Source organism: Mobula birostris, chromosome 9 (assembly GCF_030028105.1).
Source record: "Mobula birostris isolate sMobBir1 chromosome 9, sMobBir1.hap1, whole genome shotgun sequence".
Lineage (NCBI taxonomy): Eukaryota > Metazoa > Chordata > Chondrichthyes > Myliobatiformes > Myliobatidae > Mobula > Mobula birostris.
Genome location: NC_092378.1, coordinates 140,122,940 through 140,142,778, shown reverse-complemented (window position 1 = coordinate 140,142,778; position 19,839 = coordinate 140,122,940). Strand labels below are relative to the sequence as shown.

Genomic DNA, 19,839 nt, shown 5'->3' with positions numbered 1-19,839 from the left:
TGGTCTCCACAACAGTCTGTGGCAATGAATTCGACACATTCACCACCCTCTGGCTGAAGAAATTCCTCCCCACAACATCGTTCTATCCTGAATCTGTGCCCTCTGGTCCTAGACTCTCACACTACTGGAAACATCCATTCTGCCTAGGTCTTTTAATATTTGGTAGGTTTCAGTGAGATTTCGCGCCTCACCCCCCCCAAGTTATTCTAAACAGTCTCAGAGCCATCAAATACTCCTCATATGCTAATAACTATCGTCATACCTCAATCAAATTATTTCAGTTATTGCCATGTTAGTGTGTAAGTATGTGGGATATAAATTCAATAAGACTGCTTACTTTCTGCCTTTCTAAACTTTTTCTGCCACTGTCATAATTTTCAGTATCTGAGTTTCTCTGTCATTCCTTTTGCTGACCTTTGGTATTATTATTCTTAAAATCTGACCTGAGGATTCATAATTCACGACACTTTGGTCTGTGTTCTGTTGTTTCTGGAACTATTGCAACAGTTATTTAACATTTCCTCATTGCTATGATCTCAACTTCTCATTTTATTCAAAATGTTTTGCACTTTTTATTTCATGTTAATTTTGACAATGATAGCATTCTAGTTGTACAGGGAGATGTAATTTTTTATTCATTACAGTTGATTCTGGCTTTTTACTTGCATTTCTATTCATTTCATCAAGAATGGAAAGTTACTGGAATGATCTACATTTTTTGCCCACTTGATTGTCCTTGAGAAATTGGTAATGAGCTGCTGTCTTGAACTGCCACAGTCTTTCTGATGACGATACTCCAAAAATTGCTTTTGGGAGGGAGTTGCTAGATGATGCGCTTCCTAGTTAGAAATCTGAGCAACTTGAGAGTAAACTTGCAGTTTGTCGTGTTGTCACGTTCTTGTTGACCTTGCAGTAGATATGTGATTTGGGAAATACTATGGAAGAAGGCTAGGTGAGTAACTGAGGACTTTCTGTAAATCTTGCAAATAACTTCGTTTAAACAATAAAAGTAAGCAAATAACCTTCAGAACTGAAGTTCACGAAAGTGAGTTCACAGCCAGTTGAAGACCCAGTTAGTTGCAGGCCTATACAGTCCTATATATAACAGCAGAATAGAAGCTGTCCTGGAGCCGGTGATGCATACTTTCGGGCTTTAGTATCTTCTGACTGATGGGGGAAGAGGAGAAAAGAAAGGGTGCTGGGTTGATTAGGGTCTTTGATTGTGCTGGCTGCTTAACAAGGAAGAAATGTAAAGAGAATCTTAAGGGAAAATCTGCAGTTGCTGGAGATCCGAAGCAACACACACAACATGCTGGAGGAACTCAGCGGGACAGACAGCATCTATGGAGAAGAGTAAACAGTTGACGTTTTGGGCTGACACTCTTCTTCAAGACTCATGAAAGGTCTCAGCCTGAAACGGCGACTGTTTATTCTTTTCCATAGATGCTGCTTGACCTGCTCAATTCCCCCAGCATTTTGAGTGTGTTGCTAAAGAGAATCTTGACTTGTGTCACTGGTACTGTCGACTAAAGTAGAGTTGGATTAACTCACATAGTGAGAAGGATTAAGGAGGGTGAGAAATATTTTTCATCAAGTGGAATGGATAACAATCATTAAACATTTGTGGAGGCGACATCACTGTAATTCTGCAGTGGTATAAATTTTTGGGTGGAAGGAGGCAGAAATGATAAGTTAAAGCACCGACTGCAAAATTCAGTGGATAAATCACATCCCACATCAGGCTTGTATGCAATTTATAAAAGAGTGAACAAATTCCATTAGCAGTTATAGATGATCATAAAAGTGCAAGACAGTAAATATTGGAAAGGCTGATGATTGCAGCATACATTGCCCAGTTAGTAAAGATCCAGAAAACTTAAAGACATTCCAATATGCAGTAAAAATAGAAGGTGCTGGAAATGCCTAACAGGTTAGTCAGAATCTGTGAAATAAGAAGGAGACTGAAGACCCTTCATCAGAACTGGCAAAGTAAGAAAAGTTAATTTTGCAAGGGTGGGAGGGAAATGGATAGGACATAGGAAATATCTCTGAAAGGGTGAGGTGGGAGTTGCTGTAGTGATACATTGCTACGTACATTGATAAGGGAACAGAGATAAAAATGGGGCATACATTAGCTGTGAAATGCACAGAGATGGTGCAGTGAACTGAGGACAAAGGAGAATGCCCAGCAGATCAGACAGTGTCTGTAGAAAGTGAGATTCTGTATTAATTTACAATTGGATAACCATTCAGCAGAATTGGCCAGTTTTGATAGTTATCTAAACTAATTTAATTTGTAACTGAGATATTGAATCCTGATGGACTGGACACAATTTATAGGAGGCTGGCATCATAATTGGAGACCATTATAGTTTAACTCAAAAGAAGAATGTAGAAGGAATAGAAATGTAGAAGGCTTTGGAGGCCAAGCCATTGGGTGTATTTAAGGCTAAGACTGGCCCTAAGTTGGCGTGTCTGGCAGTCGGAGGCCTGACAACTGAGACTCCAGGCCAAGAACTGGAGGTTGGAGACCCTGAAGCAGCCTATCCTCTGTGTGTGAGAGGGAAGGAAGAAGCTTGTTTTGCCGTCTTATTTTTGTTGCTTGTGTAGTTCTGACTTATTGGCATGGCATTTTAGCTGTGTGGTGACATTTGCAGGTTTGCCCAAAGCATATCTTTTGGTTGTGTTAGTTAATGCAAATGACACATTTTGCTGTTTGTTTCGATGTACATGTGATAAATAAATGAATTTGAATCTCAGTGTTGTCAAGTGGTCTAGATGGACCATGATAATGCTTTTGCTTGAGTTTACAATGGGCTTCCATCAGAATAGTGCAGAGGACCATGACCAGATGGGTCAGAGTGGAAGACAGATGAGAGTTAAAGTGCAAATAACTGGAAGATCAGGGTCACCTCTGCAGACAGAATGAAAGTTGCTGCACTGAATGGTCACCTATTACCATTTGGTTTCTCCAGTGCAGAGGAGACTGCGTTGTAAGTACCAAATGCAGTACACTGGCTTGGAAAAAGTGCAAGTCCATTGTCACTTTGCTTGAAAGACTGAATCCTTGAATGGTGGAAAGAGATGAATGAAAGAGCTGGTGTTGTACCTCTTGCGGTTGCTCGAGAAAGTACTATGAAAGTGGGAGTGACGGATGAAGACAAGATTGATTTAAGAAATCACAAAAAAAATGGTCCCTGCAAAATGCTGAAATGGGGAGATCAAGGTTATTGTCATCTGACTGTACATACAACCAACGAAACCACGTTCCTCCAGACCACGGTGCACCCACACAACACATATCACACACAGCCCACAAACCAAAATATTATAATTAAGTTAATAGAATATAATTCAAAATGCTCATAGTAAAGTGCAGCGCAGATAAACAGTAAACATCTCACTGTCCTACTGATGAGACCTCGGTGGTGGCAGGGTATTTATTAGTCTCACAGCCTGGGGGCAGAAGCTGTTACAGTCCTAGTCCTGATGCTCTGTACCTCCTTTTTGATGATAGTGGGTCATAGAAATTGTAGGATGGGTGGTAAGTATCCATGTTGAGACTCAGACTGTTGTTCTCACACTACTTGACAAGCCTTATCTGTATGCCAGCTCATCACTGTTGCTGATGAGGACAACCACTACAGTATCAGCAGCTGACATGAGCTAAATCGGGCAGTGCAATCATGAGCAGCGGATTGAGCACACAACGTCGAGGGGCACCAGTGCTCAGCAGGATGTTACAGTGTGTGTCTGGTGGTGGAATCTTGTTAGAACTGATAGAAACTGTGGAATATGATCCATTGAATGTGGAGCTGGTAGAGTGGAAAGTAACAAGTAAGAGAACTCTATCATTGCATTGACCAGGACAATGGCAGAAGATTCTCTGGGTCAGATAATAATGGCAAAAGAGGAAGAGAAGAGTCAGATTGATTTCATGGAGAGAGCTACGTAGAAATGCATAAAAAGTCATGAAATTTTGGGGTTTGATACAAATGCAGGAAGCAGCACTGATACACAGGTAATGAATGGAAGAATACTGCAGCAGGACCAAAGAGAAGATGCTCATCATATCTTACTGGAAGACAGTCACAGCTTGGGCCCATGCACGGTCCCATGACGAAACCTTTAATCTCGAGAAAGTGTATGATAAAGATTATTCTCACATGTACATCGAAGTATGCCATGGAATGGGTTGTTTTGCATCAACAACCCGAGGATCGTGTTGGGACACAAACAAGTATCATCAGCATAGCATGCCCACAACTCACTAACCCTAACCATAGATCTTTGGATTTGGGAGAAAACTGGAGCACCGAGTGGAATGCTACACGGTCATGGGGAGAATGTACAAACTCTTTACATGCAGTGGCTGGAATTGAACCCCAATCAGCGATTGCAGGCATTGTAAAGTGATTGCGCTACCAAAGGTGAAGTAGGAGTTATTCAATGTGAGAACAGGTTCAGGGCATGGAATGCATGTGTTGGTGGAAGGGAACTTGTTGGGCCTCTGTAGATGGAAGAAAGAGAGGGGTGTCAAACCATCCTGATGTAGGTTGGAGATACAAACAATCTGTGATAAAGATTAGGAATTGGAAACCGTTAAAGTGATAGAGGGCATCAGAACTGTCACTATAAACATAATTGGTTAGGGGACTGGACCAGGGAATAAGCATGGAGTCAAAGGAGGAGAACTGGAAGAAAACTTGATCTTTGAGATAGGTGAGAATATAAATTGCCTCTCACCTCCATCGCAGCTGGAAAGCACTCTAATTTAAGATGAGTGGTAGAGTTAGCTTTAAGTCCTACGGGCACTCGGGGTGCAGGTTAGTATGGAAATTGCATTCCCACATGAAGCCCAATGCTCAGGAAACTCTGGAAAAGGCAGGTACTTGGAAGTGGAGAAGGTCAAAATAGAATGCTTTGCTTCACCCTCCCCTGGTCCAACTATGTAGACGCTGCAACCAAGAAAGCTCTCCAATGCCTCTACTTCCGCAGGAGGCTAAAGAAATATGGCATGCTCTCATTGACCCTTACTACTTTTTAAAGACACACCATAGATGTATAATGGCTTGACATTGCTCTGCTCTAAATAAATATAATAAATTGCAGAGTTGTGGATACAGCTCAGCACATCATGGAGACCAATCTCCCCTCTGTGGACTCAGTAAAGCAGCCAGCACAATCAAAGTCCCCATCCACCCCAGACATTCTCCCTTCTCCCCCCTTCCATTGGGCTAATCATACAAAAGCCTGAAAGCACATTCCATCAGGCCAGAGAACAGCTTCTGCCCCGCTGTGATAAGACTATTGAATGGTTCCTTGATTTGATCTACTTTGTTATGATCTTGCACTATATTGCTTTACATGCACGGCACTTTCTCTGTAGCTGTTACACTTCATTCTGCATTCTGTAATTGTTTTACCTTGTACTACCTCAATGCACTGTGTAATGATGTACTGTATGAACATTATACAAGACTAAGCTTTCCACTCTGTCTCATTACATGTGACAATCATAAACCAATTCCAATTGCATATTTAAATATTACTACAAACTTGATTATACAAACTAATTCTCCCAGTCAGTGATCAATTCTTACCAGCTAATGGCTACAACACATTTTCTGTTGATTATCAGCAATCTTATAAAACACCTGAGCTCCAGGCATTGACTTCTTGAGGTAGGAAACAAGGACAAAAAGATGTCTTCAAATTTTTGTATTCAGGAGAAAAACCTAGCACAATAGCAACTGTAATTGCTTTTGCAATCTATTAATTATATGACACATGTTATACTATACCCTTGAGTCAGTTATAGAATTGAAAAATTCAATATAATTATTCCTTAATTGGATAAATTAGCATTGTTGTATAATGTTAATATCCACCAAAAATGAACTAAAATAATTATGAAATAGCCTCAATTTGTTGGGATATGACAGAGAAGAATGGATTGATTTCATTCTGGAATCGAGCATAAATTGCTTGTATCTTGCGACTCAGTGTGAACCATTCAAGATGTCTGCAATGCCGTAATGACTTCAAGTTGTCTATTATTCTGAATGTAAACTTGTTAAAGGCAGTGAGGCAGAAAAATGCATCAAGCTGAATAAAGGCTTAATTTGATAATACATTTCAGAAAGAAATCATTTAATTCAGACATTATCTTTTAACGAATGCTTTTTAAATACTCCAAAGGTGCTTTTTAAATGACTGACTTTAACAAAGGAGATTAAGTACAACTCATCATTCAATATGTTCAGAATCCTGCATCACCATCTGTAAATGTGGGACTAATCAAAGTGCAAATATTCAAAGCTCATTCATTGTCAAAGTATGTATGCAGTATACAACCCTGAGATTTCTTTTCCCACAGGCAGCCACAAAACAAAGAAACACCATGGAACCTGGTCAAAGAAACCATCAAACACCCAATGTACAATAAAAAGAACAAACAGCAACAAATGAGTGGATAACACCCAGAATATTAAACATCAAACTGCAGAGTTCTTGAAGTAGTCTAGGAATGTTCAGTGTAGTTCTGTTCAGTTCAATTTAGCGCTTGTCATTCATTAAATGTAGGCCGCAGAACCAGTCTGCGACAAAGTGTCCTGATCAAAATCATGGGGAAAATAGCAATATAAAAGATGTAACCGGAAACCAGAAACACATATAACATGAACTGCAGGGCCTTCTAAAAATGAGTCCAATCCATACCACACCAATCAAACCAATTAAGAAGTGAACCATACCGATTCAGAAGTGATAAAAAGCATTGGGAATGCCTCTGGAAAACTCTCTTCTGAGAAAGTTGAAGACGCTGGGGATTAATTGAACATTTCAGAAATGAGATTGATAGCATTTTGAGAGGTAAGAAGATTAAGGCTTAAGGAAACAAATTTGGTAAGTACAATTATGATATACACTCAGTAACCACCCGTACATCTCATTAATGCAAATATCTAATCATCCAATCATGTGGCAGCTACTTAATGCATAAAAGCATGCAGACAAGGTCAAGAGGTTCAGTTGTTCAGACTAAACATCAGAATAGGGAAGAAATGTGATCTAAGTGACTTTGACTGTGGAATGGTTGTAGGTGCCAGACAGGGTAGCTTGAGAATCTCTGAAACAGGAGATCAGCAGTGTCTAGTTTAGAGAGAATGGTATGGGGAAAAAAAACACCATCCAGTGAGCGGCAGTTCTAAGGGCAAAATCACCTCATTAATGAGAGAGATCAGAGGAGAATGGCCAGACTAGTTCAAGCTGACAGGACTTTAACAGTAACTCAAATAACTATGCACTATAACAGCGGTGGGCAGAGGAGCATCTCTGAACACAAAACACATTGAACCTTGAAGCACATGGGCTACAGCAGAAGAAGACCATGAACATACAGGAATACACCTAGTGGCACTTTGTTAGGTACCTCCTGTATCTAATAAAGTGGCCACTAAGTGTACATACAATCGGCCTGTGTTCCTGAATGGCTTTCTCTGTGCCTATATATGGTCAATTTGTTTGTAAGTCTGTGGGAACTTATTAATGGGTAGTCTATGGGTAGGAAGTATTAATCTTATTTTATAACAATGCCATGATAATTGCATTACTATGTAAATTCACTAATCCTAATATTTCCAGTGCCTTGAAATAACCATTCAGAAAATTGCTGACAACATTAGGAGTTACTTTACTATTTTTCATATCTGAGGTTCTGGTGTGATTTCTGTGGAGGTTCTTAGCGTTGACCTCTTGATTCTTCATTTCCAACAAGTTTTCTGAGGCGAGTAATTTCCTGCTTGTACCTGAAATTAATTTTTTAAAAAAAGGTTAATTTTGCAATTTCAATAATAACGTGGGCACAGTACAGGCTGAGAGTAAAAAATGCATGGCATTACATAATACACTTATTAAAGATCTTTTTACAGCTTTCTTTATCTAGAAGTAGATCCAACCTGGAAATACAGAAGAGTTGACAGGATAGACCTAAATGATTTTTGCATCACCCTTTATAGTTAATCATAAAAACAAGCGATTATGCAGATGCTGGAAATCCAGATCAAGACATACAATGAGTATTGTGTACAGTTCTGGCCTCCTCATCTTAGAAGGGATATGCTGGCATTGGAGAGGGTCCAGAGGGGGTTTACAAGGATGATTCCAGGAATGAAAGGGTTATCATTTGTTGGCTCTGGGTCTGTGCTTGCTGGAATTCAGAAGGATGGTGGGGGGGATCTCATTGAAACCTTTTGAATGTTGAAAGGCCTAGACAGAGCAGATATGGAAAGGATGTTTCCCGTGGTGGGAGAGTCTAGGACAAGAGGGCACAGCCTCAGCATAGAGGGGCATCCATTCAAAACAGATGTGGAGAAATTCCTTTAGCCAGAGGGTGGTGAATTTGTGGGATTTGTTGCCACGTGCAGCTGTGGAGGCCAGGTCGTTGGGTGTACTTAAGGCAAAGATTGATAGGTTCTTGATTGGACATGGCATCAACGGTTATGGAGAGAAGGCTGAGAAATGGGGTTGAGGTGGAGAAAAAAAAAGGATCAGCCATGCTTGAATGGTGGAGCAGACTCGATGGGCCAAATGGCCTAATTCTGCTCCTATGTCTTATGGTCTTACACAAAATGCTAGAGGAACTCAGCAGGTCAGGCAGCATCTACATAGAGAAATAAACAGTTAGCATTTTGGGCTGAGTCCCTCCTTCAGGACTGATGAAGAATTTTGATCCAAAATGTCAACTGTTTATTCCCTTTCAAGGAACCCAAGGTTTCTGTACCTCAGGCGCAATGATAGTAGTGAGGAAAGGGAATGGTGGGGGCCTTTGATGATGAATGCTGCTTTCTTGCAGCAGTGGCCATGTGAAGGAGCATTGGTGAAGTGTGCTTTACTTGTGACGGATTGGGTTGTGACCACCACAGTCTGTAAGTTTGTATTCACTTTCTTGGAAGAAAACTACAGAAATAATTTGCATCTTGTCATGTTTTTATTAACCTCAGGGCAAATCCACAATTCTGGGTTATAAAGAGTCGTTGTCAGTTGTCTGAATGACAGCACTGTGACCTTTATAGAACCTCCAGTGTCCTTACCTTCTTCAGATTGGTTATCAGAAATCCCTTCCCTCATCTCATTCATCATCAGGATAACTATGATTAAATACTATTTTTTTCAGATTTACATCTCATTTATACATGCTTTAGATTTTATACTTGAATGGTTATATTTCTCATATTTTTTTTATACTGCGGGGAGTATCTTGGATTAAGTCCGTAGTATTCTTAAGTGGGAAGGTGAACATCCAAAAGCCGTGGTCCATGTAGGTACCAATGACATAGGTAGGATGAATGGCGAGGTTCTGCACAGGGACTTCAGGGAGTTTGGTGCTAAGTTAAAGGGCAGGGCCTCCAGGGTTGTGATCTCAGGGTTGCTACCCATGCCATGTGCTAGTGAGGCTGGAACTAGGAAGGTTATACAGTTTAATGTGTGGGTAAGGAGTTGGTATAGGAGGGAGGACATAAGATTTTTGGATCATTGGGCTCTCTTCCAGAGAAGGTGGGACATGTACAGAAGGGACCATTTGCACCTGAACTGGAGGGGGACTAATATCCCAGCGGGAAGGTTTCGAAGAATTACCAAACAGGATAGACAAAGGAGAATCGGTTATTGTGTACTTGGATTTTCAGAAGGCTTTTCACAAGGTGTCACACAAGGCTGGTTAACAAGCTATGAACACATAGTATTACAGGAAATATTCTAGCATGGATAAAGCAGTGGCTGATCGGCAGGAGACAGAGTGGGAATAAAGGGAGCCTTTTCTGACTGACTGCCGGTGACTAGTGGTGATCCACAGGGGTCTGTGTTGGGACTGATTCTTTTCATGTTATATGTAAATGACTTAGATGATGCAATTGATGGCTTTGTTGCAGAATTGCAGACGAAATGAAGATAGGTGGAGGGGCAGGTAGTTTGGAGGAAGTAGAGAGGATACAGGAGGACTTAGATTATGAAAATGGGCAAAGAAATGGCAGATGGAATACAGTGTCAGGAGGTGTATGGTCATGCACTTTGGTAGAAGAAAATAAAGAGTTGACTTATTTTCTAAGTGTAGAGAAAAAGCAAAATAAAAAACTGAGGTGCAAAAGGACTTGGGAGTCCTTGTGCAGGATTCCCTAAAGGTTAATTTGCAGGCTGAGTCAGTGGTGAGGAAGGCAAATGCAATGTTAGCATTCATCTCAAGAGGACTAGAATATAAAAGCAGGGATTTAATATTGAAACTTTATAAAGCAGTGGTGAGGCCCCATTTGGAATATTGTGAGCAGGTTTGGGCCCCTTATCTTAGAAAGGGTGTGCTGAAACTGGAGAGGGCTCAGAAGAGGTTCATGAAAATGATTCCAGGATTGTCTGGCTTGTTATATGAAGAGTGTTTGATGGCTCTGGGCTTGTATTCACTAGAATTCAGAAGAATGAGAGGTGACCTCATTGAAACCTCTTGAATGGTGAAAGGTCTTGAGAGAGTGGATGTGGAGAGGATGTTTCCTAAGGTGGGAGAGTCTAAGACTAGAGGACACAGCCTCAGAATAAAGGAGTGTTGTTTTAAAACAGAGACAAAGAGGAATTTCTTTAGCCAGAGAGTGGTGAATCTGTGAAATTCTTTGCCACAGGCAGCTATGGAGGCCAGGTCTTTATGAACTAATTTCCCCCGGGAACAATAAAGTATGACTATGACTATGACTATAATTAAGGCAGAAGTTGATAGGTTCTTGATTGGTCAGGGAATGAAGGGATATGGGGAGAAGGCAGGAGATTGGGGCTGAGAGGAGAATTGGATCAGCCATGATGAAATGATGGATCAGACTCAATGGGCCAAATGGCCTAATTGTGCTCCTATATCTTATGGCCTTATGGAATTATCATTCACAACAGACAGAAGACAACCTTGTGGGATATGACAATTGGAGAAAATTGGGAAAATAAATATCGATCTACAGACAGAACATTGAACACCACAGCACAGTAAAGGGCTTTTGGCACGTGATGTTGTTCCAGCCTTTTAACCTACTCCAAGACCAGTCTAACCCCTTACCTCTCATATAACTTTCTATTTTTCTTTCATCCATGTGCCTATCTAAGAGTCTCTTAAATGTCCATCATGTATAAGACACTACCACCAACTTGGCTGTACATTCCATGCACCTCTATGTTTTAAAAAAAACTACCTCTGACATCACTTCTATACTTTTCCACTCTCACTTTTAAAGTTCTTCCTCTTATATTAGCCATTATCACCCAGGTGCTGGCTAATGACTCTTAATCATTTTATACAGTTTTATGAAGTCACTTCTCATCCTCTCTCAATCCAGAGAAAAAAGTCCTAGCTTGCTCAACTTTTCCTCATTAAGATATGCTCTCTAATCTAGAGAATGTTCTCGTAAATCTCCCCTATGCCATCAAAAGTTTCCACATCCTTCCTATAATGAAGTGACAAAAACTGAACACATCACTCCAGGTGTGGTCTAAGCAGAGTTTTATAGAGCTGCAACATTACCTCAAAGTCCTTGAACTGTTAAAAGGCCTGAACAGATTAGATATGGCAAAGTTATTTCCCATGGTAGGGGATTTTAGGACAGGAGGGCATGACTTCAGGATTGAAGAACGTCCTTTTAGAACTGAGATGTGGAGAAATTACTTTAGTCAGAGGGTGGTAAATCTGTGGAAATTGTTGCCACGAGCAGCTGTGGAGGCCAAGTCATTGGATGTATTTAAGGCAGAGATAGATAGGTTCTTGATTAGCCAGGGCATCAAAGGGTATGGGGTGAAAACAGGGGAGTGGGGTTGACTGGAAGAATTGTATCAGTCCGTGATTGAATGGCAGAGCAGACTCGATGGGCCAAATGGCCAACTTCTACTCCTATATCTTATGGTGTAACTCAATCCCGTAACTAATGAAGGCTGACAACACACCATATGCTCTCTTAACCACCTTATCAACTTGCACAGCAACTTTGAGAGATCTATGGACTTGGACCCCAAGATCCTCCACACTGCTAAGAACCCCGCCATCAACTTTGTAAAAGGCTAATACATTCAATTCCATCTCTGAAGTTGTGTATTCTGGTTTTACCTGCCCAGATGCTTGTCCACATATTCCTGCAGCTCAGCCAGCTGCTCCTCTGCAATGATGACCCGCGAATTCAACTCAGCGCGCTCACGTTCCAATTCTTCCTATTAGTAAAATCCAGTGTCAAGATATTAACAGTAGTCAAACTCTATGCTTCAGCACAGGGCTTCTATTCCCATTCAAAACGTCTTACAGCAAACAGCGTTAAACCAGTTTTTATTTATATTCATTTGCGGAATATTAACATTTAAACTCAGGGGCCACTTTATTAAGTGCAGGAGGTACCTCATGTTCTGAATGCTCATGGCCATCTGCTGCTGTAGCCCATTCACTTCAAGGTTTGATGTGTTGTGCACTCAGAGATGCTTTTCTGTACATCACTGTTGTAATGTGTGGTTATTTGAGTTACTGTCGCCTTCCTGTCAGCTTGAACCAGTCTGGCCATTCTCCTCTCATTAACAAGGCACCTTCGACCACAGAAATGCTGCTCACTGTGTGTTATTTGTTTTTCGCACTATTGTCTAGAGACCGCTGTGCGTGATTTTCACGAAAGATGCTAACTTCCTAATCACATCTGCTACATTCATGCCCAGATTTTTAATGCATATAACTAAGGTTCCAGTACTGATCCCTATATACCCCACGGACCAGAAGTGTGACTAATGCCTTCAATGTTACATCTGTATCTATTATCTTGAAATATTGGCAGTGCACTATTGGTTTACTGGAAATCTGCTGGTACTCCCCAGTGTGTTCTGCTGCTTTAGAATTGTTATAAACTTCCTCCCTTGTTTCTAATGATGAATTTATTTAAGTAACTTTAATCTGGGTCATTTAAATCTGCCTTAGCTTTTATTTCTGAGAAAGATCTGCTTATCAAGTTGACTAATGGGAATACTGTTCCTTCAAGAAGTTATCGTTCAGATTGCTTAATGCTCATATTGACTTGACACTACTTTAATCTTGTAGATTTAAGCTCTCCTATTGACTCCAGCTACAATGATCGCCTCTGTGATCTGCTTTTAAAAGATTTCAGGTTTTGTATGTTCATTTCATTTTCTCTCTATAGGATTTGTAGAGATCATATTTCCTCTGTCTTGTATGATTTATTCAATAATCCCCATTTAATATATTTCAGCAAGGAGATTTGCCGCTATTGGTGTATAAAATAATCTTCTCCAAGTGATGTCTATTAGTTTTTCTTTGAACTCTTAAAGTTTAACTCTAAAACTATTTAATTGCCCTTTAAATATCTCTGTGCCTCTAATTTAGCTATACTTCATCCCCCTACTCATGGGAAAGACTTCATCTTCCATTTCGTTTATGCTGATGTCAGGTCTACCTGGCATCATGACTCATCTGATTGCTTCCAGGATGGAGAATTATGAAATTGGTACTGCAGTCTAAAACTCTTGTCCTATTAACACCGTGCTAGAGCAACGTTCCTGTTAAGGTAACTTCCTTACTGTCACAAACATTCCCCATTTAACATTATAGGAGTTTAGCACACGATTGATAGTACAAGCCTCGTAACAGTCTGAAGTGCAAATTGGGGTGGCCCTATAGCATGGCGGTTAGCGTAATGCTATTACGGCTCTAGCGATCCAGGTTCAATTCCTGCTGCTGTCTGTAAGGAGTTTGTTCATTCTCCCTGTGACTGTGTGGGTTTCCTCTGGGTGTTCCAGTTTCCTCCCGTACTCCAAAGATGTACAGCTTGAGGGGGATAATAAATCAGCAATGATGGAATGGTCGACCATGATGGGCTGAATAGCATAACCCTGCTCCTATCTCTTATGGGTCAGTAGGTTAACTGGTTACATGGCATTTGGATGGCACAGGCTCATTGGGCTGAAAGGGCCTGTTATTGTACTGTTTCTCTTAATTAAAAAAATTATATTTAATTACATGACCTTGCACTTTCCACTAAAATCAATACATGGGCTTTCACATAAGCCTCTTTTTGTGTTCTTTCTCTACAACCAATGTTGTATTTATTTTTTTTTAAAAAGACACAAATTAATATTTATCTTAATAGAGCTGGCTTTTTGTAGTAGAAATGACAATCGCTTTAACCCATGATTGTAGTTCAGAACCACATTGTATTGTCCGAGAGATGAGGAATGGAATGAACGTGTCAGGACACTGCATCTCATTGAATGGACGGCCATAAAAATTAGAAAACAGAATTTTTCTTGTATTCCTATTCTAAGTGGTGACTATTGGATATTATAATATCTCAGAGACACAAACACATTCCACAATGAGCGGCATCCCAGACCTGTGTGGTAAACGTGAACTCTCTCAGCTGTTTCTTTAGTTCACTCCAGCCTTCATTATCAGATTTGCCACCAGTTTCCAATCTGAAAGTTAACAATAAAACAGTAAATTCGATTTTCTGATTTTTTACTAAAAACAATGACAGAAGATTACGGCACCAAACTGCCTGTATTCAAGGAAGCAGATGGCTGCCCCATCTGCAACGTGCAGGATTTCCCGATGGCCAACCATTTTAACTCCAATCCCCATTCCTATTCCAATATTTCAGTCCATGGCCTACTCTACTGCCATGATGAGGCCACTCGCAGGTTGGAGAAGCAACACCCTATATTCTGTCTGGGTAGCCAACTTGATGGAATGAAAGTTGATTTCTCTAACTTTTTACCTCTTCTCTTCTCACCTGCCTATCACCTCCCTCTGGTCCCTCTTCCTCCCATGGTCCATTCCCATCTCCGATCAGATTCCCCCTTCTTCATCGTTTACATTTTCCACCTGTCATTTCCCGGCTTCTCACTTCACACCCACTTCCCAACCCACATGGCTTCATCTGTCGCATTCTAGTTTGTACTCTCTCCCCTACCTTCTTATTCTGGCTTCTTCCCCATTCCTTTCCAGCCCTGGTGAAGGGTCTTGGCCGAAAATGTCCATTGTTTATTCATTTCCATCGATGTTCCCTGACCTGCTGAGTTCCTCCAGCACTTTGCGTGTGCTGTACCAAACTTGGCTCAAAGTGAATCCTACTTCTTTGCATCTATTCTGCAGCTCTGACTTTTTCTTGGCTGGAAGCATTTTGCTTGAGCTTCCTTAAAAAGTTATTTAATTATTTCCTTGACTATTTCCATGTTCTTAAATTTTCTGAAAGAATTACCTCTCCTCTTCATGTAATTTTCAAATGATATTTTCACATTCACAACATTTTATCAATTGCCTTTTGAGAGGTAAAGGCCTATTTGTTTTATCAATCTAATTCAAAGTGTAGAGCATTTTGCCAGCAGACCATTTTTCCAGCTTATTGGACATGTGCCTGTGTGTTTGATTGTGCAGTCTATTATGCAGGGTAAATTTTCACAGTTAACAGCCTACTCAAACAGCAGAGGCAAGACTCCCAGCCACATCTCCTTGGCAGGGCTATTTCTTCAGAAAAAAGATGCAGTCAGCAGAGTTATAAATGAAAGATATAAAGATAAGCTTTATTTGTTTCATGTACATTGAAACATTGAACGTACAGTGAAATGTGTCGTTTGCATCATAAGAACATAAGAAATAGGAGCAGGAGTCGGCCATCTGGCTTGTTGAGCCTGCTCTGCTATTCAATAAGATCATGACTATCTAGCCAGGGACTCATCGACCTGCCTTTTCCCCAAAACTCTTAATTCCCCTACTATGCAATGCAATGTTGGTCAACGACCAACATAGCCTGAGAATTGTTCTGAGGGCAGCCCACAACTGTCACCATGCTTCCAGCGCCAACATAGCATGCCCACATCTCACTAACCCTAACCGTAACTGCACGTCTTTTGGAAGGTGAGATGAAACCAGAGGAAACCCACGCAGCCACGGAAAGAACACGCAAAGTCCTTGCAGGCAGCAGCAGGAATTGAATCCCGATCACTGAAACTGGTCACTTAAATCAGTCAGACATCGGCTTGTTCCTCACTCTTAGGCTCGGGCCCTGCTGCTGCGAATCACCTTCGAATCCATTCCAGTAAGGGCCAAACATCAGCTCATTCCCCGCACTCGGGCCAGAGCCCCGCTGCCTCGATTCTGCCTGTACCCAGCACAATGCAACTATCCTGCACCTTCAAGACTTCAATTCACACTGTAATAATGCCAGGTCGTGCCAGCGGTTCAAAAGCTCAACTACAAAAGGAAAGTTGCACGCTACTGATTGCCATGACTGCTCCCAAGAAAAGTGTGATTAATAAAATAGTTAGTAGTTTTGTTTGCTGCCAACACCATCTTAAACATGAAATTCAATGCATACAGGCATGGTCAAGAGGTTACATTGTTGTTCAGACCTAACATTAGAATGGGGAAGAAATGTGATCTAAGTGACCTTGGCCATGGAATGATTGTTGGTGCCAGATGGGGTAGTTTGGGAGGGTCCTGACGAAGGGTTCCGGCCTGAGACGTTGACTGATCATTTCCACGGATGCTGCCCGACCTGCTGAGTTCCTCCAGCGGGTTGTGAGTGTTGGGGTGGTTTGAGTATCTCAGAAACTGCTGCTCTCCTGAGATTTTCACGCACAGCAGTCACTAGAGTTTACTGTGAATGGTGCGAAAAAGAACATCCAGTGAGCAGCAGCTCTGTGCGTGCAAGTGCCTTGTTAATGAGGGAGGTCAGAGGAGAATGGCCAGACTGGTTCAAGCTGACAAGAAGGCAACAGTAACTCAAATAACCAAGTGTTACAACGGTGTGCAGAAAAGTATCTCTGAGTGCACAACTTGAAGTGGATGGGTTACAGCAGCAGAAGACCACAAACATCTGCTCAGTGGCCACCTTATTAGGCACAGGAGGTACTGAATAAAGTGGCCACTGAGTGGATGTAACCAGTAAAACTCTATTACACAAAAATAGAAATGCTGGGAGAACTCAACCATTCAAGGAGCGTCTGTGGAGAGATCAAAACCAGTTAACATTTCTCGTTAAAGATCTTTCATCAGAACTGGGAATGATGCTGCTCGACCAGCTGTGTTCTTCTGCATTTGTTTCAGGTTCCAATGTCTACAGTTTTCTAAATTCTACTCATCAAAGGCAGCAACAATCACTAAGCATCCTTCGCATCTGACACATGCCTTCTTCACACTACTACGATCAGGGAGGAGGTACAAGAGCCTGAAGACCCTCCCTCAAAGTTTTAGGAATAGTTTCTGCCCCTCCGCCATCAGATTTCTAAATGGTCCTTGAACTTATTCACTTTCTTACTGCCTATTACACCACTGGTGTTTGGGGCAGCAATGAAGGTCCTTCATCTCTGGCAGTGTTCAGGGCTTCCTTTCCATTTTCACTGCTGTCAGTCATGTATTCCTGAGTCCGCAATGGGACTCGGGAATACCGTTGTACTCAGATGTAGAAGGATTCTTCATTACTGTTTCCGTAACAATTTTGTTTTACCGATCAGGGTTGTTGGCCCTGAGCTGAACCCCACCCCCAAACCCCGAGAACTGGTAAACCACTCTTAGTCTAGCCTCTACCCTTTGACCTGTTGGGCATTGATGACTCTATCAAGAGCCAACTCATAAAGCCCTGTCTTCAGCCAGCATAAGCTCTCTGCGTCATTGACGCATGCAAGCCTCCAAACCCTACGACCATGGTATGCTCCCTTTGGAGGGGTCAATGAATGCTACCTCACCATTCCTCGTTGGCTCCATTTATTTATTTATTTTATATTTTAACTTATAGTATCTTTATGACTTACTGGCACAAAAATAACACAGTTCACGACATATGTTTGTGATAATAAACCTGGCTCTAATTCTGAAGTTTAAGTTTCACCTTATCTCTATAGTTTCCCACTGCAGCAGTGACCTTTTGCATAATATTCAGATTTAACCTCCACCAAGATGACCATGTCATCTTCTTGTAGCTACCTTCGGACAAGAGGTACAGAAGTCTGAAGTCCCTAGGTTCAGGAATAGCTACTTCCCTTGAACTATTTGGTTCTTGAACCAAGTGACATAACCCTAATTGCTAGTGTGGCAACAGTACAACCACTTTGATCAATTTACACTAAAATGGGGATTTTTAATTGTGTTCTTTCTTGTAAAACTTGTGTTTATGTTATTTCCTGTGAATACTGCCTATATGAAGTTATGTGTCTGTGATTCTGCTGCAGGTAAGTTTTTCATTGCACCTGTACACATATAGACATGTGCATGGGACAATAAACTCAACTTTGACTTTGACCTGTAATTTACAAAATTACAGCCCAAACCCCAAGGACTTTAGAGATAATTCTGGGACCTTTTATTCCTTCCTTTCCCTTTCCCCTACACCACCCCTTCTATCCATTCTCCAGAGCACATGCACCAAATTAAACACTGTGCCTCCGAGGATCTTGGGATCAGTCGAACAAGGTTTGACCAAACACAAGAACTGCATGGAGTCCACTAACTCTGATCTAGCCCACACAATCTGTAGATCCAGTTCATGACTTTACTGTTAACGTCCTCCTTTCTGTCTACCATTTGTTCGTTTGTTGTGTGCCATGTCATATATGTGGCGATCATGGTCTTTTCATGACTATGATTGTTCTTGGCAGATGTTCCGACAGAAATGGTTTGCCATTGCCTTCTTCTGGGCATGCCTTTACAAGACGAATGACCCCGCCATTGTCAATACTCTTCAGAGATCGTTTGCCTGGTGCCGGTGGTCACATAACCAGGACTTGTGATATGCACCAGCTGCTCATACAACCATCCACCACCTGCTCCCATGGCTTCACGTGACCCTGATCAGGATGGGAGGGTCTAATCAGGAGCTACACCTTGCCCAAGGGTGACCTGCAGATAGTGGAGGGAAGGAGCACCTTACAGCTCCTTTGGTAGAGACACATCTCCACCCTGCCACCATTACCCATCCCAATTATTAAATAATGTGAAAATTATTTGAGACCGACATCCCTATTCTCGTACAAAGAAATCACTGTGCAAAAAAAATCAAAAATTAAATACCACAACATTGCCAGAAAGTTAAGAATTGGTGCAACACTTACACAAAGGAAGATGCAGCCGGTGCTGAACTCCCACCAAGTCTTATCTAAAAATAAATGCAAATTAAATGAGTAAGCGGACATGAACTGAAATATGTTGTAAAGGAATATGCTCTGGTCATGGTACTAAAACAAGCAAATTGAGTCTAGCGTAATTCATCAGCCTGGTGCCAAGATATGAACCACTCATTGTATAAAATATTTCATTTGTAATCTTTGCAGCCATGAAGATAGTCTTGACTAGAAGATTGGGCAGAGATTTGATAGAGGTACACAAAATGAGAGGTATAGATAGGGTAAATGCAAGCAAGCTTTGCAAGCTTTAGGTAAATGCAAGCAAGCAAGATTGGGTGGGGCTACAACTTGAGTTCAAAGGTTAAGGGTGACAAGTGAAATGCTTAAGGGGAAACTTCTTCATTCAGAAGGTTGTGTGAGTGTGGAATGAGCTGCCAACACAAGTGGTAGATACAATTTCGATTTCAAAGTTTGAAAGGAGTTGGAGGGGTACATGGATGGGAGGGGTATGGAGGGCTATGGTCCCAGTGCAGGTCGATGGGAGTAGGTAGTTTAAATGGGTTGACATGGACTAGATTGGCTGAAGGGCCTGTTTCTGTCCTGTGGTTTTCTTTGACTCTATGACTCTAAAGCATTCATTTAAAATGGTTGCAGGATTATGATTGATTATTGGTTTGTTATTGTCACATGTACAGTGAAAAGCTTGTCCTGTAT

The 19,839-nt window shown here is 41.3% G+C and overlaps 1 protein-coding gene across 4 annotated transcripts in view; it reads right to left on the bottom strand.

Annotated features, from left to right (window-relative positions):
- Positions 1–6,186: 6,186 nt before the first annotated feature.
- The window catches only part of ccdc78 (coiled-coil domain containing 78), a 99,748-nt gene continuing 86,095 nt past the window's right edge, over positions 6,187–19,839 (bottom strand). For all 4 annotated transcript variants that reach the window (XM_072269555.1, XM_072269556.1, XM_072269558.1 and 1 more), the window contains 4 exons: positions 19,114–19,157; positions 14,400–14,481; positions 12,125–12,225; positions 6,187–7,808 (listed from right to left, as the gene is read on the bottom strand). In XM_072269555.1, the coding sequence (XP_072125656.1) occupies positions 7,742–7,808; positions 12,125–12,225; positions 14,400–14,481; positions 19,114–19,157 (294 nt within the window). In that variant the 3' untranslated portion in view covers positions 6,187–7,741. The remainder of the gene's footprint in view (positions 7,809–12,124; positions 12,226–14,399; positions 14,482–19,113; positions 19,158–19,839) is intronic.